Source organism: Melanaphis sacchari, unplaced genomic scaffold (genome assembly GCF_002803265.2).
Source record: "Melanaphis sacchari strain LSU unplaced genomic scaffold, SCAv2.0 Contig202_pilon_pilon, whole genome shotgun sequence".
NCBI lineage: Eukaryota > Metazoa > Arthropoda > Insecta > Hemiptera > Aphididae > Melanaphis > Melanaphis sacchari.
The window spans coordinates 364,119-388,061 of record NW_020270994.1 but is presented as its reverse complement, the minus strand read 5'-3'; the positions used below and the strand labels follow the sequence as shown (position 1 = coordinate 388,061).

General features: G+C 29.8%; 1 protein-coding gene across 1 annotated transcript; it reads right to left on the bottom strand.

The window, feature by feature from the left end:
* Positions 1-5,684: 5,684 nt before the first annotated feature.
* LOC112593421 (tetratricopeptide repeat protein 28) lies at positions 5,685-22,711 on the bottom strand. Its single transcript, XM_025337811.1, has 30 exons — positions 22,318-22,711; positions 21,065-21,135; positions 20,597-20,987; positions 20,283-20,524; positions 20,007-20,211; positions 19,571-19,779; positions 19,323-19,508; positions 19,019-19,258; positions 18,673-18,951; positions 18,386-18,614; positions 18,095-18,327; positions 17,849-18,032; positions 17,673-17,779; positions 16,712-17,605; positions 15,761-15,992; positions 15,594-15,702; positions 15,385-15,528; positions 15,162-15,316; positions 14,891-15,083; positions 14,456-14,633; positions 14,277-14,384; positions 13,939-14,199; positions 13,669-13,878; positions 13,510-13,587; positions 12,848-13,001; positions 10,231-10,431; positions 10,058-10,165; positions 9,743-9,969; positions 9,413-9,638; positions 5,685-6,674 (listed from the first exon to the last, which is right to left on the bottom strand). Exons 2-30 carry the CDS (start codon positions 21,086-21,088, stop codon positions 5,884-5,886), a joined length of 6,798 nt encoding a protein of 2,265 aa, XP_025193596.1. The 5' UTR covers positions 21,089-21,135; positions 22,318-22,711; the 3' UTR covers positions 5,685-5,883.
* Positions 22,712-23,943: the final 1,232 nt, after the last annotated feature.

Sequence of the window (23,943 nt, the reverse complement as noted above, 5' to 3'; positions counted from 1 at the left end):
TCTAGATATAAATTTTACAATTTTATTGTAACATTTATTTAAAAAAATGTATGAAAATACTTCAAAATTATTTACTTAACAAAACCATATTTTAATATATGGTTAATAATTATTAATCATTAATAACATGTTTTTTTTATATTAATTTAACATTATTTATTTATATTAATCTGCAAAATTCTTAAGAATAGTTTCTTTGTTAATATTTTTGGTATAGCTTTTTTCTATGTACAAAATAGACATCTGATTAAATCTTTCTGTGAATTTGTAGGAAACTGCATTTTTTTTTTGGCGATTAAGAAACGTAGTTTTGTTAGTCCATAATTTAAATTATGTAACAACGAATCCATTTATGAAACTTTTATTTTGCATTTTTTGTCTTTTTAATTTTTAAGTCATATTTTCTTTTTTAGTTCATTTTCCAGTATTCTTAGTTAAATTTCGTCAATTAAAATTTTTCAAAACCTAATTATTAACAAAATAAACATATAACATTTTTTTTTTAAATGTTTCAAGTGAATAGCATTATATAAAATTCAAATTAAATCAACATTTTAAATATTTTTTTTTATTAAATAAACATAATATGTTTATGCATGTAAAATGTAATGTACTAAATTTATAATATCCTATAATATAAATATAAAAATTAAATTAAAAACCATTTTAAGTGTATTTTATACTATAATTTTTGGCATTTTATATTGCAAATTTTGCATTCTAAGTACATATTTTATTGCATTTTTTGACATTTTTAATGTGTTTTTAAGGTTTTTTAGTGTAATAAATTCTGCACAGTCTTAAAAATACACTTTAAGTTATCTATTGTTAATTCTTTTGAAATACCATATGTTTTGATTATACAATTTTTAGCGACGGCTATTTCAGCTTTCAATGAATTAATAGAAATACTTAACAAATCCTAAAAAAATTTGAATTATAAAATTAAATATTAAGCAATACATAAAGTACATTAACATAAGGTAATATTATTCGGAGTTGGTAAATTGCGTCCCGCAAAAAAGGTCATAGTTATATACTGTGTAAATTGCGGCCCGAATATATTTTATACATGCGTAAATTGCGGCCCGGATATATTTGAAATGTACGTAAATTGCGGCCCGGGATATTCCGATTTCCGGTCGGCTGGTTATATTATCTTTAATATTGATTGATAAGGATATCACTTGATGCTCACTTATATAATATTACTAGCCGCCAGTGTGCATTTGATCGAAATATTTTGCACGAGTTTTTACATTGGTCTACAGTATTTACAGTATTTGTATTTTTTTTAAATTTAATAACAACCCTTAATGTAATTTACATAACAATGATAAATATTTAAATAGGCAAATATATTAAAATGTAACGGGGCCGCGATTTACGTATGTATATAATATACCGGGGCCGCAATTTACGTATGTATATAATATACCCGGGCCGCAATTTACATAAAAAATTTGAAACGGGACGCAATTTACAGCGATCCATATTATTGCTATATTTACTTTATAACGATAAATGAAGTTAGTACTTTGTTCAAAATGTAGATTGAAAAAGTTATTGTTATATAATAATTAATGTTAACGTAGCTCAATCATTTTAATTTTATCATAAATTTACAATACATAATTCATCCATGAAGTATGAACCTTAAACATTCACATAATACATAACTATCGGATATCCTGTTTAGGAACTGCGTAGAATATATTAAAATTTTCTTTAATAAAAAACCTGAAATTCGTTGAAAAACTTTAAAAAATGTAAGGTGGCTATACAAATTTTTGGGGGCCAAGTCCCACAAGCCTCTCCCAATTTACGCTTATATCTGTTGCGTGCCAATATCAGGTCCAGATCCAGGGTGTTATTAAAATTAAATTTACAACTTTTAAATACAATAATGTTTTATTCTGTATAAATGAAGTACATGTAACTGTTACAAAAAGTGGCTGAGTGTCGTGAAGTTGCTCAGGTCTTCGTAGCTCTGGTACATCTGCCCCTGTTGGTCTTCGGACTCCCTTATTATACAAGAAAATCTCTTGTTGTTGTAATCGTCAACCTTCCAATTTAGATTAGTTCTTGGAATTGTTTTCACATTTGAAACAACAATCTCCAGGATGTTATCGTCCTTACTGGCAATTCTTGGAAATGCAAAACGACCTCGCCTAACAACTGCTATTTTGATTTATTATGATGTTTTTACAAAATATGAATCTAATATTTCGAATACATTATAATTATTAGATCACATATATATCTATATTACTATTGCTAACACCTATAGCAATATTACACATTATATTATAAATTAGCATATCTCGTAGCTCATAAAACATTGTATTATATTATATATTTTATATTATTAATATATCTCGTAGCCCATAACATATCAATGATTCGATTAGACAAACGTTGTTTCTGTACTTCTCCGTATTTTCTCATTTTGTGACAAATTATTTAGATCCATTTTCAACAGTTGTAATGAATAAAAAAAAAAAAATCATATCTCTAAATTATAGTAATTAAAAAAAACTCAACATTTCATTAATAACTCATTTATAAATGAATATTATATCGCTATAGAAACTCCTTGATTTTAGAGATTCTAATCCCATCTTCTTGATAAATCTTCGATCAATAGACAATAGGAATTACATATTTAATCTAAATGCTATAGATTGTAAAGATCGACTCTAGATTTTATGTATTTGGTTTACTAAACTTACTTGATTAGAATTGAAAATTATGAAATCAAACTTAAGTATTGAGTGCCTTAGAGCACGATACAGAGTACTTAAACAGGCGATATCTTCAGCTCTCTACAAACCCTTTTTATAGTTCTGATTATTAATTGTTTTGGTTAAAAACTATCCACGGTATCTATGACCGTTGAACGTAACATTGCATTGATATTGATATTAAAATATGTAAATTACAAAGTTAACGTGAGAAATTAAAATTTTTATAGTATAGTATATATAAAAGGGGTGAAAAACACAAATATTAAATACCATAATATTGAATAACAGTTGTAGTACGTTTTGTGTTAAGATTATGTGTGGATTATCATTAAATATTACCGATGAGTTGCACTTCTGTTAGAAACCGTTCCATAGGGATGTTGGGTTTTGAGTATAACGTTTCGGCTAAGTTGTATGAAATTAAGAATTTTCTTCTTTATCTATCGTATGTCCTGCATTCAGTTAAGATATGTTTTACTGACAAAGGGACGCCACAGAATGAGCAAATGGGATGGTCTTTTTTTTCATCAAGTGTAAGTAGGCGAAGCATGTGTCTTATTCTGAGATTGTTGACAACGGTCTTGTACTTTCTTGATGTGTTGACAGAAAAAAATCCATGGTTGCGTGATTCTTTAACTTTGTTAGGCTTGGTAGATTGTTTCATTTCTTCTCTCACTGATGAAATTTGTCCATTTCGATTTATTCTTTTATATAAGGAGAATAGAAGAGAGATAAGGTTATACGAAGATAAATAGGACGACTTATTTCAGGCCTCAAACTCCCAGGTAGGCTTAACTTAATAGTCAGCGGCCTTGGGAGTAACCGAATTGGTTCCCGTTTGAAAAAGCTATTTATTAAGTAGAACCGAATTGGTTCCCGTTTAAAAAAGGTATTTTATTAGGTTGAGCCGAATTGGTTCCCGTTTGTGTACAGATAACTTTTAATTTTTAATAATTGGTAAAAGATATAAATAAGATAGTATAAAATATAAATATACCTACACGGCTACACTCTATAATCTATAGCAGTTAGTAAATATATTTCAAAAAAAATTCGTGGGCCAAGTTTTAAGTGTCATTTCTATACTTTTACACTAAAAACTAAAGGAAAAAATACATACAAAATCCATTTATTTAAATGTGACTTAATATATTATGAAATTGTTTTTATTATAATTTATTTTAATTTTAATATTTTGTACCTACATCTCTAAGTGATGACTATAGTTGATTTCCAAACCAACAATTTAAAATTGTATATATTATATCATTTTTTTTTTTTTTTTTTTAACACACATTAACGCACATTTTTAACCAAGCCTACTTTTTAGTTAACAGTCCTAAGCCTGTAAAATTGAGAAGGAAAATGTGCATAATTAAATGAGAACCAATTCGGCTTAACTTAATAAAATATCTTTTTGAACGGGAACCAATTCGGCTTACCTTAATAAAATACCTTTTTTTAATGGGAACCAATTCGGCACATGGAGTTGGAGTTCGGGAACCAATTCGGTATCAGCCGCGGTCTCTTCCCCCAGCGCGAACTGCTTTGGTATCCAACAATCGCCACACAGATACCTGTTAATTGTCTTTTCTCGTTATAGGAATTCAACATAGCAGGTTACAATCTACTTAGAAGTAAGGCCTAGTGCCCAGACAATGTGCTAAACGAGGTGGTACGGGTAATCGTGAAGGTCCGTCCTAGCCTACTCCAGTACACTTTCAAAGAATGCCTGAGGACAAGATGCTTCTTTGAAATCTGGAGATCGGCGAAACTGATCCTCCTACGGAAAAAATCAAAGCCTCTTATCAGCCAACATTATACAAGCTGCTGTGTCTGATCAATTCAATCAGAAAGTTGTTTGAGAGGTTTCTGAAGGCAAGAGTCACGGAACACTTGACCCGTTAATTGGATGAAATCTATTGACGGAAGTGGTCCACTCCCAGATATTATACGCTGCGCCGATTTGGAAGGGGACTCTGATATATGAAATACATAAAAAGAAATTATTTTCTCCTCAATGCAAAATGGCGTTGTGGATCACTAGTGCCTACTGTACGGTGTCCAGCGAGGCTGTCCTGATATTGGCAGGGATTTCACCCATTCACCTACTTTCTAGGGAGAGAGCAGATATCGAGCGAACAAAAAGTAACTGGATGCCGGTAGACAAAACAAAGCAAGAAGCAAGAGCACAGGTGTACCAGCCAGCAATGGCAGACAGAATAAGGCAGCGGCGAATTATGGCCAATACCCGACGTAGAGTGATGGGTAAGAAGGAAGCATGGCCAAGTCTGGTACCACCTCATTCAGTTCTTAACCGGTCATGGGCGTTTTAATGCATACTTATACCAGTTCAAGAAAAGGAATGACGCTTTGTGCTTCTACTGTCAACACATGTGTGACGTGGAGTACATATATTTCTAGTGTGATAAATAGTGGACGCACAGGAGGGAACTTGAAGTGGCGCTCGAGCGGAAACTGACGCCGGAGATGGTTATAGATATCATTGTATAGTCCGGAACAGCGTGAGACATTGTAAAAAAGTTTGTCAAAAATATGTTGGAGAAGAAGGCAGATGAAAGCAGAAAGGATGATACAAGTTCAAGCTCAAAAACGGAATGCTTGGTTAAGACTTTAAGTATTGTGGCTAAATGGGTTAATTTGGGAAATTAGGGTCTCCTTTCTCTAGTAAATAACATGTAAATATTATTTAATCATTTGGTGTTCAAGTTAAATTGTTGTCGTGTTAAAATAAACGATGGTCAGCAAGGATAAATAGTGCGTTGCACAAACAAACAGTCCGTTTTTGCTGATCAGTTAAAAAAAGGATAGAGAATTTGAATACATATATATCAGAATGTTCATCGAATAGTTTATAAAAATACCAAAAAACGTAAAATAGCTTATAACTTTTTTGTATTTAATAGGTAAAACAAATATAATATAATATAGTAATAACTATAAAAGGAAAACATTTCTATTCCCATGACTTACACAAAACAACTATAATATAATTAAATACATCGGTAGTAGGTTTTTACGTACAAAATATTATACAAACGATTAAAATGAAAAACAAAATATGTAAATAGATGACTTGTACCGTTTAGTATTTACGACTAATCAACACCGTCCGTTACGAGTCGGTCATAGATCCAGGTTTGATAACAGAAGAAGAAGATGAAGATGATGACGTGCCCGGTGGCGGAGGGGGCACGTAAGACGATTTTTTCTTGATACGGATTTTCAGTTCTTTGCACGAACCGTTCTCCTCTTCAACGAGGCTTTCGAAACTGCGAATTCCAGAGGCGACGGTGGCGGCTGTGTTCGGATGGTCGGCCCGTTTCTTGTAGCTGCCGGTGCTCGACTGAGATTCGGCGACGGATCGGCCATCGCCCTCGTCCCTCTTGTTTAACTCGCCGTACGTCGTTTCCTGAGCGCTGTCTCCACCACCGAACCTCTTCAGCATGGACGGTGATAACCAGCTAGACCGGTTGTCCTTGCTGACGTGCTGCTGCTGCTGTTGATGATGATGATGATTCTGCTGTTTGTCAAGCGACAATAGTTTGAGCAGGGACGGCGCTAGGCCCAGTCCAATTTTTCGTTCATGGTATACGTCTGATATCGTAGGTTTCGGTTCGTAATTGAGCTGCCGCAACTGCGACGTCCTGATGTGATCCTGCAGCCCGCTGTTCACCACGTCCACGTTTGGCTGCACCTTAGACGGTGGGGGTTCCTTTTCCGATATGTCCAGCACTTGCGCTAGATACAGTGACATCTTGTCCGCGTCGTCCGATTGATGGTTTGGTTCCGTGTCCACTGCCACGATATTGTCCAAAATGTCGTTGGCCTTATGCAGTTTTTTAATCGGGGGTATAGGAGGTAGCGAGTGAGTTCCGCGGCGGAGTATGGTAGAGTGCCCGTTTCCTGTTAAATCATAAAAAAACACATTAGTCAGTTTAATCGATGTAGACCAAGACATTATTATTTGTGACATATACAATAAAAAAAGAAAGACAAGTGGGTACGTTATACTGTACATCGGGTGTTGAGCGGGTCATTATAAATTATTAAAGGTATGTTAAACTTGAATTCAATTATATATTATTGTATACAAAAAACAATCTGAGCGGAAACCGTCTATCAGCTTATATTATCAAGTGATATATTTACATATTTAAACCATATTTAATTTAAGAACATATTTTTGTTAATACCGTAAAACAGTAAAAATAGATTTATAGTACTTAGGTACCTACGAATAGATAATATTTTAAAATAAATCAAAAATGTTATTGCAATATTTTATTAAAATTCATAATATTATAAATCACATAAAAGTTTTAAGTTTCCACAAAAAATGTTTTTAGGTTATAAAATTAAAATATTATTTATTGTTTAAATAAGTATTTTGATAACACTTCTAACTTCAAAGTTCAAGTGTAATTAAATAAAAATGGGGCAATGTATTTTTACTATTTTTATATAAATACTACAAGAATAACTTTTGTGGGATCTCGTATTAAATTTTTAAGAATTTTAATTCAGCTAAGAGAGCTAATAATTTTTTATCGAAATTTATTGAAAAATATACTGATAAAGATTGAAAATTCCTCATGCCTATAAATAGCCCAAAAAGAGTAAAAAAAATTGAAAATTTTATACAGTGAAGATGATAATACAAAAATTTGGTGAAAATTTTAAGTACCATTGTAATTTTTTTGAAATACAATAAAAATCAAACATTGTTTGAAGCGAAATAAATATTTTACGAGAAAATACCGAATGCCGGAAACATTTAAACTTAAAATAATCGTAAAAAATTACTATGACTTTCTGATAGTATTTATTTTTTCATATAGAAGTTGAAAAACTAATAAAGAACCTTGAATTACATTTTTAATCTTAGATAGAAAAACGAAAATTTTTATAGCTTACAAAGTTAAAAGAACACAAGATTTTAGAAAAAAATCCTTTAATTGTTACTTATTATTTAGTAAAGATTTAATTTCCTTCAAATTTAAAAATGTTTGAACTATTTAATAATCATAAAATATTATGTTTTGCTTATTTTAACCCCTTCACTATAAACTTAAATCTACCCCTGATTGTACTTAAAAATTGTAAAAGCAAATCGTAAGTTAAAACAATGAAATTAATATATTTATTAAAAAAAATAAATATTTTACGCTCGACATACGGGATTTAACTCCAAGGATTGGTTAAGAAATTAAATTTAAACAAAATTCAAGTATTTCAAAATATCACAGTTAGTAAGCTTATAGTAGTAACTTCCAGTATTTAAACATGATTTTTTACAAATACATTGGTATTAAAATAATTGGGAAAGAAGCTGCAATCTTTTTTAAAAGTTTCTTAACTAGATTAGAAAACTACTAAAATTCATTGATAAACGCCTAAAATATTTCTTCACTTTTTTTGAATCCTAGTCATAGATTATGGTAATAGATAGCTCTCAACCATGCGACACAGGTGTTTTTATTCCCTACCTCACATAATATTTACATAATATTTATTACGCTGTTGTATACATTTTATATTTATTATTAAGATAAAAAAAAGAATAATAATATTTAAAAATAAAATATTTTGTTTTATAACGAATGTAAAATAAATGTACTAGTTTTGCTTATTTTGAGATTTATATATTATAATTAATTTAAAATTCATATTATAAAGAGTGGCTGAAATAATTGTTATTTGTTAAGTTTCCAAAAATTTTAATAATTATGATTTTTTCATCAAGATTTACTTCAAGGAAAAAATCAAAACATCCTTATAAGCGTCTATTTTTAAACAACCATTAAGCTTGACCAATACATAAACGCAATAAACCATACAATCTAAAAAAATTATTCTTATGAGTTATGACTTATTAATTATGAATATTCAATAAACTCTCAGTCCGTGGCTTATATGTAGCAATAGCATTAACAACATATAATGTAATAAAGTAGCTAACAGCATAATAATCATAAATATATGAAGAAAATGAGCGAAAAATTCGATTATACGAGTATACTTAACTATAATGTGGTTATTAAAATTTAATACTTAGGTAATGTGTATTGTGTATACTTTTATAAATTATTTATATAGGAACCTAAAATTTCAGACGTTCATTGTATATCGTATTTACAGTTTAATCATTCACCTTGACGAAAATTATTCCTTTATTTCTTTGATTTACTTTCAATATTTAATTATAATACGTCTTGAACCTGTATAATTATAACAGTCCCACCAGGCGTAGTTCGTGCGAATAAAAAATTAGGTACAATAATGTTAGATAGAACATTGACATTTTTTAGTGTAGGTGTTAAGCGATTATAAGTAAAATTAATAATTCAATTGTTTATTAACCAAGAGAATTGAAATTATAATTAAAACCTATCCCACAATGTACTCTATCAATCTATCATTGACATAAAAAAAAAAAAAAAAACAAAACCATTGGATAAGTAGTTTTAGAAATCATTGGTTAAAAAGATTCTCATTTTTATATATAAATACTAAATACAAATGTGATATGTTAATTGTTAATGCATGATGAGTATGGTCAGATAGTTAGTTGGTTAAAAATAAATAAGTAATGCAACATATCTTGTTGAATTTATTAATTTAAAATTTTTTAAATTACTAACCTTCCCAATCTGTTGCAGAGCTAGCTGAACTTGATGAGTCTGGTCTGGCGGGAGTAGAGTATAAATTTCTGATTTTAGTTTGGTGTGCTAAAGTTTTGCTTAATGCATCCCCTAATCCCGGAACTGGTGGTGATGGTGTAAATGCAGCATCACTTTCCCCGCCACCATTAGTACCACCTGATCTGCGGCTCAATATTGTTGGCATGATCAACACTCCAGTAGAATTCTAATGTAAAATAAGTATATATAAATATATAAAATTATTCAAAATAAATACAATAATATGCACATTATATTTTAAAAGAAAATTGATCTAAGCTAATAATTTACCTTAGTGATTTGAGTGGACGCATCTGAGGCAGTTCTACCATCTGGTTCTCCTCTTTTTCTCACATAACTGGTAAACGCTCCTGATCCATTACTACCAGACACTCGCAGTGCATTTGTTAAAATGGGCTTTAATGGAGAATCTTTTTGCCTTTCGTCTTCAACAGTTATTACACTTTCAAGTGAACTTGATGAACACAAAGAAAGACTTTTGGGTGCTTCTTGTGTATCTGTACATTTTAAAATAATAATTATCAATTTAATATGGTAAAAAATTGACAAAAATAATACAATTAAATAGATATAATGCATATTTACCAAATAAGGCTAACAGAGCTTGAAGAACAAATTGAATACTACGTTTATTAGCTTGTTTACCAGTACGTAGTGTAACTTCGTCCATTCCAACTTCAATTAAATCAAAACCTAAAAAAACAGATTTGACTAGTTAAAACTGTAAAAATAAAATAACCATGCATGCCAGTATTTACCTAGAGATGCTAAAAGCTCGTGACATCCAGGAGTGTGCCATAATTTAACGTTAACTGGCATCTCAACTGACTGTTCATTTTCAGATAAAAGTCTATTATTTAATTGTTCGACTACATGCCTTATGACAGCAATTACATCATCCGTAACATCAGATGTCAATATTAATTTTGAAATTGCACTTAATGTAGTACTGTTTAAACCTAATAATATAAAAACGTTTTAAAAATTTTCTGAAGTCGCTTCAGATATTATGAAATAGTATATTATAATACAGGGTCACAGGGGTGGCCAACATGAATAGGTTTGCGAGACATATAGATAAATACAATGATACCAAGAGCTAAAATGTTTATATAATTTGATAATTTTTTATAAGCTAATGCTTAAAAATTAAAATTCATAATATTTAGTAAATTTTGATTTTGTAAATAAGATGCGAGCCGCATCTGACAATGAAGAAAACCACATGCGACTCACAAGCCGCAAGTTGGCCACCTATGTTATAATGTTCCCATTAATTAAATATTTAGACAAATAGGTAATAAAAAAAGGAGTCTAGAAGGCCCTTATTTTACAGCATAAAGATTAAAGGTTAATAACATAGTGTTATATGTTACATATCGACTATGTTATCATGACAACATTTTAGATTCTGAACGGAGTAATGAATGTATTAATTTTACAATGATGTGTGTTTTTTTTTTTTGGTGTCTGTGTACAGCATAAGTAGTCGAAATAATGCTTCAATTTCAAACTTCGGAGGTGGTTTCCGATGGCAAGGTGAATATCCTTGGTGCATTATAGAGATAAAAAGTAAACATTTTCCAACAGTTTTCAAAAAAATCGAGAAAAACAAAAAAAAAAAAATGACGGAAAAACGGTAATTTTTACGCAAAACTATATAAATTTTGATATAGTTGTAATTCAAAAACTAATCACTGAAATTACTTGAAATTTTCATCAAATGTTTATGTTATTGTTATCTATATACAGTTTAATTTTCAAAATTTTTTGACTTTTTTGAGTTATTTATAGACCACTAAAATTTATCGATTTTTATGAGAATTTTTTTTTGAAGTGTCAATAAAAAAAATGTTGGATGACAAAAAATGTTGAAAATTTAATACAAGGTTCCTTATGAGTTGTTCTTATTGTAGTTAAAAAAATTAAAAATCGTTAGTCACAAATTTTTTTTTATAAACGTTTATAGTTCAAATATTTACGAAATCTATCGAAAACGCCAAAATTTGTAAGTAATTTTGAAGTTAAAAAACCATAAAATTTTTTGTGTTTATAACTAAGAATTAAAAATACTACACTATGTTGTCTCTAAGTTTTCCTTCAAGTATCTATAGTAAAAACTCAAAGCATCATTATAGAAAAATTTTAAGTGCGTTTGAATTTAAAATTTTTACGAAATGGCGTAACGATAACGATTTATTTTTAAACGATTTTAAATATTTGTTAATTTTCAAAATGTATAAGTCGTAGATACTTGAAAATTTTACCAGTTATTTAGATTAGCATTTTCTTTACATGATTTAATTTTCAAAATATTTTGACTTTTTTGAGCTATTTATAGACAACTGAAATTTTCAAATTTTCTGAAAATTTTTTTTTGAAGTGTCGATAAAATTTTTTTGGCCCAATTAAAATACTTGAACATTTAATACAAAGTTCATCATAAGTTATTCTTATAGTGATCAAAATTTTAAGAATACATAAGCACAATTTTTTTTTATTAGCATTTGAAGTTCAAATATTGACAAAAATTTGTCAAAACCATGAATATTTGCAAACTATTTTGTAGGTATAATTCATAAAAATTAATAATTAAATGATTAACCATGACTTTTGCAAATGTGTCCTAATTGAAAAATAAAATATTTGTTTCAAAATAGAATGTATGACAATATTTAAATATGATATATCCTAGACTGACAAATCATCCCCATTCAGAATCGTTTTTCGTATACAATGATACCTATCATTGCATTCAAATTTAACCTACCCTAGTCCGAGGTTCACCCCACCCTCTAATATACAGCAGAGCGGTACCCACTTGCCCGCTTTTTTTTGTTCACTTGTTACAATTTACCACAAGAGTACTTTAGAAAGGGTACGTATTGCATCCCTTATTATTAAAAAAAAATTTTTTTAAAGACTTTTTTTTTATGGCAGAAATGTAGTCACTAGACAGATTCTTACTTCAGAACACAAATTAAATTTAATTACCCACATTTAAATATATTATATAAATAATGTAACTCAAAATTATACATTAAAATCCAGTCGATGTGGAAATATTCTGGGTAGAGTTTACTATTAAAAATTGATTAATGTTTTGAAATTTAAACTATAATAATGTACCTACTACCTACTTATTTTATTTATACTAATGCTTGATGCTATCTGATGATATAATTTAAAATTAATAAATTAGTTTTCTTATAGTTCAAATTAGTAGGATATGCATTACATTTTTTAAATTAAATATTTTAATCAATTAATGATATTAAGTAAATTAATAACAAATTAAAGATACTAATTACTAAATTTATATACCAATAAAAAGTTAGGAATATCTTATTTTACAAAATATAAATAAAAACATACCAAGTAACGCTTGTAAACTAGCACTGCATTGAGTTAACCTGTCTTCGGGATCACTTTGAGGGAAGAATACTGAAGATGGTATACCATTAGCAGCAGGTTCAAAACGAAATCCAACTGATTGCAGAAGTTCTTTCCACCCAGTAACATCACCAACCTTTAAGAAACATTAAATTAAAAATATTATTACAGTTCTATTACATTATCTTGCAATTGTATAAATATATTTATTAATTTCGTTAAAATTAAAATGTTAAAAATATATTATTAGCATGCTGTTTATTTTCTCTCTGGCTAATGCATAACATAAACAAAACTCAACCATGCAACTTCATTTTTTTTTTTTTTTTTTGAGAATACCATATACATTTGTCTAAATATTGTTTTAAAACAATTTAATTTACATTAAAATGTATAAAATAATTATTTTAAACCGAATATCAAGCCAAAAAATAATAAAATATAAAACCAATATACTAAATCCTTAAATATATTATTCTTTATTATAATTTGAACACAAAATTATTTAAAAATCATAAAAAAACAATTTTATGTGAAAATGTCTTATCTAAGTACCTAGCATATGAAGTTTGAGAAAGAAAACTAATTGTTTAAATCCATTAAGAAATTTGATAACTTATTTAAAAAAAGTTTTTACTACATACTTTATTTTCAATGCTCTTTTGAGTGGTGTACATTGCATTTTTCTGTCCACGATGAATACGTTGCAAAGATTTTTCAACCTGGACATATTAAAACACAAAATAAACTTAAAATTTTTTCTTTTTTTTAATAAAAATTATAATAGTAATAAATATAAATACCAGGTGAAGAGTAACTCTTAAAGCGTCTCTACATCGGTCAGGTGTTTTTAATAGTTCACATAAAGCTTGTCCCATTAATGCAACTTTGCTTGATAAACGTACATCTGAACCAATTAAAAAATATCCAGCCCAGTTTGATGGATGAGAAAAATGTTTTGTGTGTTGAACTGTTTGCATTGCATCACATAACGCACGGCAAACTCTTGATCCCTTATTAATGTTATAATTTATAATGATGATGAATTAAAACAAATTTAATGAAGTAATTACTTGTAATAAAGCAGAGTAAAACGCTCTTAATAAAATCTTAGCAGCAGTACTTGGCACTGGCCACAAAGATACAAGTATACATTGAGCTCCAGCCATGAGCAAACCATTGGTAAGGTCGTATAGTCCTTTTGATGTAGCCCAATCATCTCTTGCATGTGACCAACTTAATACTACTAGTCGTGCATTTAATTTAAGAGATAATAAATCTTCTGTAGTTAATAATACTTCGGATATATTCATATCAGACTGTGGAGTAGTTTCCTACAAATATATAATTACTGATTAGATAAACTATCAAATATATTATAATAAGACATAAATTAGAAAAATATTATTACACTTTCATCTGGAGATAAAATTATGGCTGATAATTCCCAACTAACATGGGTAGCTAAATGAATGCACTCTGCTTTGACTAGTTGTTCTAAAATGTTATGTTTATTTGCCTAAAAATAAAATATTAAATAATGATTTATTCTATCGTTATAATTGTTATAAATATTTAAATTTTATCTACTTGTGCTTTAATTAAAGGTATTGTTTGTAACATTTCAGCCACCATACTAGCTTCTTGTTCTGTATGTGGGAGTTCATTTAAACTAAGTTGTTCATTAACACAATTTGGGAGTAATGGGTTACCAACCACAAGTGTGGTCATATTTGAAGATTCATTAACTCCAGCTTTCTTTTGTGCTCTAAAATAAATTAAATATTTTTTCATATTGATTACAAAATTATTTAAGGCAGATTAATGGTCTTACAATACATATTTATTCTTTACATCTATTTACTATAAAAGTATTGAATTTGAATTTAAAATAATATATTTTCTCATGCATAACCTTGTTCAGTTAACTTTATAATTCAAATTGCATAGTTCATAGTATAAAAATGTAAATCCACGAAAAAGTTAGTTTGATATCTAAAATTTTGTATAAGACATAATACCAACCTTTGATTTTCCTTAAATTTCATTAAAGAAGGTGTAACGAGTAAGCTGAAATTTTCACTTAAGTATTCTCCAGATAAATGACTATCGTCATCTATTTTTGGGTGTAACATTGAAAATGGCACCAACAATAAATCTTGTTCAAGAACTAATAATAATTCTTTTCTACCTGAACAACCTTTATTACTATGAGATGCTAAATAAAAAATAAAAAATATATTAAAAATAAATGCAAATTGATATGTTTATCATTTTTTTCAGTTTTAATAATTACCACATGGTGCAAAAAGAAAATCTTCAAAAGGAGCTATTAGTAATTCGTATAATTTGTTTAGACTATCAGGAATTAGCCATGCTTTTGTTTTTTTTGCTCTTACGCTACCTGGTCGACTAGCAGAACCAACTGTACTTCCACCTAAGCTTCCAACACTATTATATAAAAGACAATTATTATTAGTTGTTTTTCATACAATAAGATTGTAAGTAAAAATAAATACCTGAACAAACTGCTTAAACTGTAATTACTTGAGTTATATAAATGGTTTCGATTGACCATTCTTAAATAACTACGCTCATTTTCTTGAGCTAGTCTATCTCCTAGTTCGTCTAAGTGACAAGCTTCATTCAAATCTGAATCAATTCTAAAATACAAAAACCATCAATTATGTTTATGTGTGCTTAACATAATATATAAACTTATTTGTACATTGGTTGCTGAACATTGAGTGTATTTTTCACATCTTTGAGATACTGTGTCAATAGATTATCTATGCCATTTTCAGTTTGAATTAAAGTTTCGTGGAATTTAACAACACCTAAATGATAAATAAATTTGTATGAACACTTTGCTAGGTAAAAATTGAACAGGCTTACCTTTATTTGGAATAATGAGCCAAGAAAACAAATAACCAGATGCTATACTGAAGTAGAGAACTGAAGCTTTTTGTTTATTTACAATATCAAGTATACTGTCTACAGAATTTATTTTATGGTAATCCGGAGAAGATTTGATTCTCGTATTATGACTAGAAATTTTTGCTCTAATACGATATTTTTCTGTAACTAAAAGAGCTTCCTCACATCTATTTAGTTGCACTAACACAGTCTAAAAATAAATAAAATGTATTATTATTTATACAGTATGCTCCAACGCATTACACATAATATGTTAAATATTTTAATGATGAACAAACTATTAAAAATATTTTCTATAACAAACAATTTAAACAAAATAATTGATTTGACAAATATTTCTTTGAATAATATGTTCTAATTTAAACAATATTTCACTTTTTCTATGAACCAAGGAAATTATTTTTAGGTAACTGGAAGATATTCAATATTCATTACTTTTTAATTTTTTAAGATTTATAAATGGAATATTTAAAAAAATATCATAAATAAAAATAAAGCTATAGAAATAGGGCTATTATAAAACAAGTATTAATTTGAAACAGAAAAAATTAAACATAGATACAAATATAAGACTTAAATTGAACAATTAATTTGTTATACGATGTACAAATTTAATAAATTAATTTTAAATTTAAATGACTAATGATTAACTAATAGCCTAAAATTTGAATAAAATTAAATTTATATCAAAATTCTCAAAAAAAATTATTCTACATTAAAATATATAATTAAAAATGTACACTATCATTAAAAAAAATAATAATAAAAAATAAAATAAGATTAATTATTATACTAAAAAATGTTTGATAACTTGTTTTATAATGAGTTCAAATAATAGCATTAATACTTTTTGAGAAAATTAGTGTGCACTGTTAAAAGAATTAACCAATCAAGTTTTAATAAACTTACTTGTAAAGCTTGGTAACATTCCAATCTTAGTTGAGTAATAGAATGAGAATGTTCTAAAGTAATAGTGTTAAGAGCGTTGTCTAACAATTCAGACGCTTGTTCTAAATGACCTCTAGCAGCATCAGACTGTCCATCAGCTAATAATGCCATTCCAAGTTTATATCTAATGCAGCCTTCTTCATCTGGTTTTCCTGTCATATCAATACTTTGTAGAGCTTGTGTGAGATATATGACTGCTTGGCTGGTATGCCCTAATGTATGATGCAATGATCCTAAACTTCCATATGCAGCAGCCTTTGCTGTTTTTTCATCAATTTGACTAGCTATTGACAAATGCTCTTCTTGATATTTAATAGCCTCATTTAAGTTTCCTAAAATTTCTTCTACATTTCCAATGTTTCCGTATGCTCTGCATTGCAATAACGGTTGATTAAGTTCTTTGCCAATTTCTAAATCTAATTTATGGTAGTGTAGAGCCACACTATTTTGAGCCATTAACTGATGTGCATATCCAAGAGCAGATGCTGCGTTTGCTTCAATATTTCTATCACCTAATTCTCTAGCTATTGATATTTGATTTTGCAAACAGGATACTGCTTGTTGGTAATTACCCATCATGACATGATTGGAACCCAATTCACCATATGCAGAAGCTTTCATCTCTGAGTTATTAAGTTCATGAGCAATGACTAGTATTTTTTCAAAACAAACAAGACTTTGATCAAGCTGTCCAATTCGTCTGTATGATTGACCTAGACAACCATATGCTTTTTCGAGGTCTCGTAAGTTTTGAAGTTGTACAGCAATAGTTAAAAAATGTTCATGACATTTAACAGCTTCATCAAAATCTCCTAATGCATCATAACAATCGCCAAGATTTCCAAACGCTCGACCCTGTTAATTAAAATAATAATTAAAAATAAATAAAACTAATTGCTTTTAATTAATTTATTATATTTACTTTATCTATTAAAGATGTATGAGATGACAACTGTTCTAGAGTAGCTAATTGTTGTTCAAAATATCCAATTGCTCCTTCGTAAATTCCCATATTCATCCTTGCTATACCTATATTACATAAATAGTCAAACATTTTTCAAATATGCAATAATACATTTTATATTTTCTGAATAATACCTAAATTTCCAAAAGCTTCAGCTTCAATTGCATTATCCCTCAGTTCTTTTGCTCTTTCGAGCTGTAATTGGTAACATTTTATTGCATTGGTATAATTTCTAAGAGACATATACACTGCTCCAATATGTCCATGAGCACAGCACTCACCTTTTAAATCATTTACTTCTTGTCTTAGAGCCAATTCCTGAAAATATAAACCGAAACAATAAATAGTATTCAATACAATATATTGTATATACATCATACTTGGCAATGGTAAGATAATGCCTTGTCATAACATTTTATATATCTGTTAGCTAGTCCTAAAGAACTGCAAGCTGCTGCTTCCATATTTGTATCTCTAATTTGTCTGGCTAACGTGAATTGTCGATGATACATTTTGAGGGCCTCTTCTGTATCATTCATTTTAATAAGTATATCTCCAATATTACCTAAAGCACGGAGTTTTGCTTGAAGACTTTTCGTCATATGTGATATAGCTGAAAAAAAAAATGATAATTATAATAAAGAAATATTTTTGGGTTTTAAAAAAATTACCTAAAAAGTACTTTTGACATTCTAATGATGTTTCAAGATTGCCTAATGCTAAATGAGCAAGACCTAAATTACAATAAGCTCGGCCCATATTCATTTTATCTTGGAGATCTTTGGCCAAAGATAAATCTTGATCATAATATCTCACAGCTTCTCGATAATTACCCAAACAGTAATGAGCATAACCCAAAAAATGACAAGCTTTTGCTTCTCCTTCAATGTCATGTAATTCCTTCAAAATCAATTATCAATAAGTATTAAATATTATTAAATACTAAAAAAAAGTTTACCTGAGATAACATTAGATAGTTTTCATAGTATGGAATGGCTTGCAAAAAGTCACTTCGTGTGCTTAAGCAATTGGCGAGGTTCAATAAAGCACAAGCTTCTCCAGCTGTATCTTTCAATTCTCTAGCAATATTTAGATGAGCTCTATAATGTAAAAGAGCCATTTCGAATGCTCCTAAAGATTGATAGGCTACTGCTAGATTTCCATGAGTAGATGCTTCAGAATTTCGGTCCTTAACTTCTTTTGATATTGTTAATTCTTGTTTATGATATTTAATTGCCTAATTAAATATATTTTATTATTTAATCTCTATTAAAATACTATGATATAATCATTTCAGTTTTTACCTGTTCATAGAAACCCATAGCGCTATAAGCATTTCCTATATTTCCAAATGCTCTCCCCATAGCAGCTCGGTCGTGTAAAGACTTGGCAATATTTAAATGAGCATGGTGAAGTTTTAATGCAGACTCGTGAGCCCCAAGTAACTGATATACAATACCCAAATTTGAACATGCTCTACCTTCTCCTACTTTATCATGTGTATTTAATGCCATGTCTAATTGTTTTTCATGCCAATGTTTAGCCTGAAAATTGCATAATGTTTGATTAATTAATTGGAAATAAGTTTTATCATATTGAAAAATTTACTTGAGAATAGTTTCCTGCACATCTTGCTGCATGACCAAGTCCAGCATATGCTCTGGCTTCAATCACTTTGTCTCCAAGTTCTTGTGCAAGTCTTAAGACATTTTCATGATAATTAATAGCTTGAGTAAAATTACGCCTATAGTGATATGATGAACCTAAGTTGCTATAAGCTCTTGCTTCTTCAACCTTAACAGATGAAATAAAATAGATCATAGAAATTGAAACTAAATAATAAAATTATATTTTACTTTATTTCCTAATTTTTTTGATAACTTTAAATGCTGCATATGACAGTCCAATGCACTTTCAAATTCGCCCATAGCTAAATAAACAGCACCGACATTTCCAATCTCTCTAGCTTCTTGAAGAACTTCCCCAATTTGTTTAACTAACTGTACACATTGTTTATGTGATGCTAAAGCATTTGGATAATCACCAATTGCAGTATACACATGACCTAATTAACAAATTATATAAAGTTTTAATTAATCTTTATTAAAAACCAAAACATAAGTTTAGTTTAGTAATACATAATATAATTATGAATAACTTTTTTTTTAATTTGTTTTAATTTATGACTCTCATATTTTATAATGAATATGATTATTACGTAAAATAAATTAAAATGTGAAACATAATTTTTATTACATATGTATTAAAAATTAAAAATAATTAGTGACTTACCCAAACTAGTAAGAGCAGATGCAGCAGCTTTCATTTCTCTGGCTTTCATCGCAAAAACTAATTGGTATCTATGCGCTGTAAGTGCTTCTTTGTAACTTCCTTTACTAAAATAAGCTGATCCTAAATTACCATGAGCTCGACTTTCTCCAGCTATATCTTTTAAAGACTTAGCTACTAATAAATCTTGTTGCATGTATCCAATTGCCTATGTTAAAGTAGCTTAGATCATTATAGATGAATTTATTAAGATTGAAATTAATTTTAATATGAACATACTTTATCTAAAGAATTTAGTGCCCAATAAGCTGAAGATAATGCAGAAAACACAGAACCTCTTAACTTAGCACTACAAGTTCCTATTCTAAGTGCCGATTCTAAGACAACTACAGCCACTGAATACTGTCCAGCTGCTAATAATTCTTGACCTATCACAGACATGACGAGAAATGGAGATTTGTCCAATGTTATTCCATTATGATTAATGCTTTGTAACTGTTCAAATGTAGGCTCTAATACACCTATTAAACATAGAATGTAATAAGTAAAAATACATATTATTTAAAAATAAGATATATTTTTTGCACTATTACCTCTAAGAGGAGACTTTATAGAAGCCTCGATAAGACCAGCTAATAGCTGAGTAGATTTTGGCTCAATGGATAGCCCTGTACTAAATACTGCAAGAGCATCTCCATGCCTCCCCAAACATTGTAGAGCAACACCCTCTCGGTAATGTGCCTTTGGCCAACTAGGATTGACCTGGCGGGCACAAGTGGCATCATGTAGTGCTTCTGTAAACCTGCCCAACTTGAGCAGAGCTGCAGACCGATTGGAATATAGAATGTGGTTGTCAGGATAGTGACGTAGAGCTTCACTATACAATTGTATAGCTCGCGCATAGTCTCCAGATTCACATGCAGCGTTTGATTCGCGCACTTTTTCCATAAAACCTTCTTCACCACACCCATTTTCTGGCTCCGCCTAAACAAAAATAAAAATATATTCAAATTATTTTAAAGTAAATTTATTAAGTAATTTCTTTCAATTAAAATAATTACCTCAGATAGGTCTCTTTGTGGCATGATTTTGACAACATTTCTATATTCACATATCTGTAGATATTTTTACTCTAAAGACATTAATTAAAAATAAAACATGTTACTAATAAATACAATTTATAATTTTCTGAAAATAAAATAATAGAAATCAATTAGGTAAAGAAAAATAAGATATTTATATGGTATTTTATTTTTTACAAATCATTAATAACCTAACCTAATAAATTGTATTTTAATTATGGATGTTAAATTATCTATTTACATTTTTTAATAAAAATAGATAGTAAGATATTATGTAAAAGACTTTATATTTGATTATGACACAAAAGTACCTAACCAAAATGTATAGCTTTGATTAGAAATTGAGTTTGAATTGCTTTACTAATTAAATTAGTGCCTTGTCATTGAGACCAAAGGCCAAGTCTACTTAAAAGATCTAAAAAATAATAGTTTATTACTTATGTTATAAAAAGGGGTCATACATAGACATATTTTCTCATGTACTTATTAACTGTATTTAATAATTAATAATAAATTCAAATTTGTACCAAGTTTTAACCAATGTCTACTTATTCATTATTTTATATTTAAAGATAAATATGTATATAGGTTTAAAAATTTGAAACACATACATTTATTTTCATTTAACAAATTACAGTTAAATGTTGTTATTCAACAAAATAGAAATTAATTTTGTGGTATCCAGAATAATATAGTAGTATGCTAGGTATTTGACAATTATTATAAATTGACTGATTAATTGTATTTATCCAAGTTATAAGTCTAGTGAAAGTATATCAGTTATCTAAACGAGAATACTTAATTTAAGCAGGTAGGTACCAACATTATAACACGTAAATAATAATTTTAAATTAATTTTAGTCGCAAGATTTCAGTAATATTATGAGACATAAGTTTCGAATTAATATGAATATAATATGATACATGTATCATTTAAACAGGAAAATGAAAATAATTATTTCCGGTAAGAAAAATTGACCACAGATCATCAAACATTCAGCTTAAAGGCGGTAAAAATCAAAAAATATTTCTTCGTAGTGCTCGTACACATCACTATGAAAGAATAGAAGCCATAAAACCCCGACAAATATTAACCCATAGGTTTCGGAGCGCTATTTACAACGGTCGTAAACGGATAGATTAGGAGATCTGGAGTCATCGGGTAATAAATATCATAATATGGGGTTGTACAGACTGGTGTGAAAAATACCATAAGATCATCGTCAACTTACTCAGTATTCCGGGATGTAACAATTTATCCGGTACATATTTATCTTAATCTATTATGCATGTCGTGAACTCGTGAATTGCGATTATCTACATCACGGTACAATAAAATTATATTGCGGCGGAGACTTTAACGGCACGCCGCATTCATATTATTATTTAACGTTATCGTAAAATCCTATTGACATTACGAGGGCTGCGCGTGATCATCATCGCCGTCCAAGCGCTCAACGCACACACGTACACACACGCACGGTCACATCGACACAAAACATACACGTTCGGGCAACCAAGCGCCTCGGAGGAACGTAGACGGCGGACTGCAGTAGAATTGTTGCTCCTATTACAGTCGGTTCTCTCCCGACGACGGTCGTCTCCTCTTCGCCGGCTCGGCGACGGTCTTGTAGAACGGCCGTTACCGCGGTCGCGGTGGCTGCGGCAGCCGTGTTGTTCACTATTTTTGAAGGCGTTGGTGGTGGTGGTGGTAACGCGATCCGGTCCTAATCGGCGACGCGGTAGTGGGGACGACGAGCGGCCGTCGTCGTGATCTCTCTCCGTGAGGGAAGGGGGGAGGGTACAAGCGAAAAAAAAAACGTTGTGTGTGCCGGGCACGAAAACGCGTCGCATTCCGATGTCGGCCATATTGGAATGCGGTCGACTGACCCCGCAAACGGATCCTCCCTTTAACCTTGATTCGCCCGGGTGGCGGCGTAAAGCCGACGAATTTTACACACACATACAAGCGCGCGCGTATACGTATTGTGCGCGGTGAACAGAACGCATGCTTGATCATTAATTTAAATATCTTATTAAGATCGTCGGTACAGATATCATTGAGGGTCGCCCGTCGTCGCGGGAACGCCGCCGCGCTGTGAGACGACGAGCGCGAAGGACGGTACGATCCTTGCGCGTAGTCGGTTTTTTTCTTCGTGTTTCGCTTTTCATATTCCATGCAATTTCGGTGTTTATAGAGGCTAGAAAAATTGAAACTAAACAGGTCTCCGCAGTAGACAGCATCTCTCTCTCATTAGTCTTACTCGACGATACATCACAGCCACCCGCACAACACCCATGTCCGATATTTATCCTCGCGTTATAATCCCGAAATTCCTAGAAAATAAAATTTAAAAAATAAATAATCATTATTAAGAGATTAAGAGGAATATGTTATGTTAGTTATGATAAAATATATTAAGACTAAAAATAAGTTAACATTTTAAATCAACGAGAAAAAAAAAGTTAATTTAAATTAGACCTAATGCCCTAATGATGTAGGATTTACTGTTAAATATAAACATAACATATGGTATAACCTATAATACATAGCTACCGAAAAATTACTATTTGCCGTACGAAATGATTTGAAATTACGGTCATTTTTGGAGAAACACAATTTTTATGCAACTTTTACAATTATATATTTAAAAAAAATTTGTACAGAATTTTTTCAGGAACCTATTATAGATTTTGAAGGGACTTTAACAGCTTCACTCAAATTCTACGTTCCCCACTCATATTGCGTCCAAGATTATCGTGTATCCAGTGTACCACCCGTCGGCTATTTTAATAATTAAATGTTCTGTCGCGTGCCAACAAATTATAGTAATAATCGTTTCTTATAAGTTATAATA

Bases quoted from the DNA above. Each gene is read 5' to 3' on its own strand.
- LOC112593421 (XM_025337811.1), bottom strand. From the start codon at position 21,088: ATGCCACAAAGAGACCTATCTGAG. The intron at 20,212-20,282 runs GTATGTTCATAT...ACTTTAACATAG, and splicing joins CACTAAATTCTTTAGATAAA to GCAATTGGATACATGCAACA. The intron at 18,033-18,094 runs GTATGATGTATA...TTATATTTTCAG, and splicing joins CATTATCTTACCATTGCCAA to GAATTGGCTCTAAGACAAGA.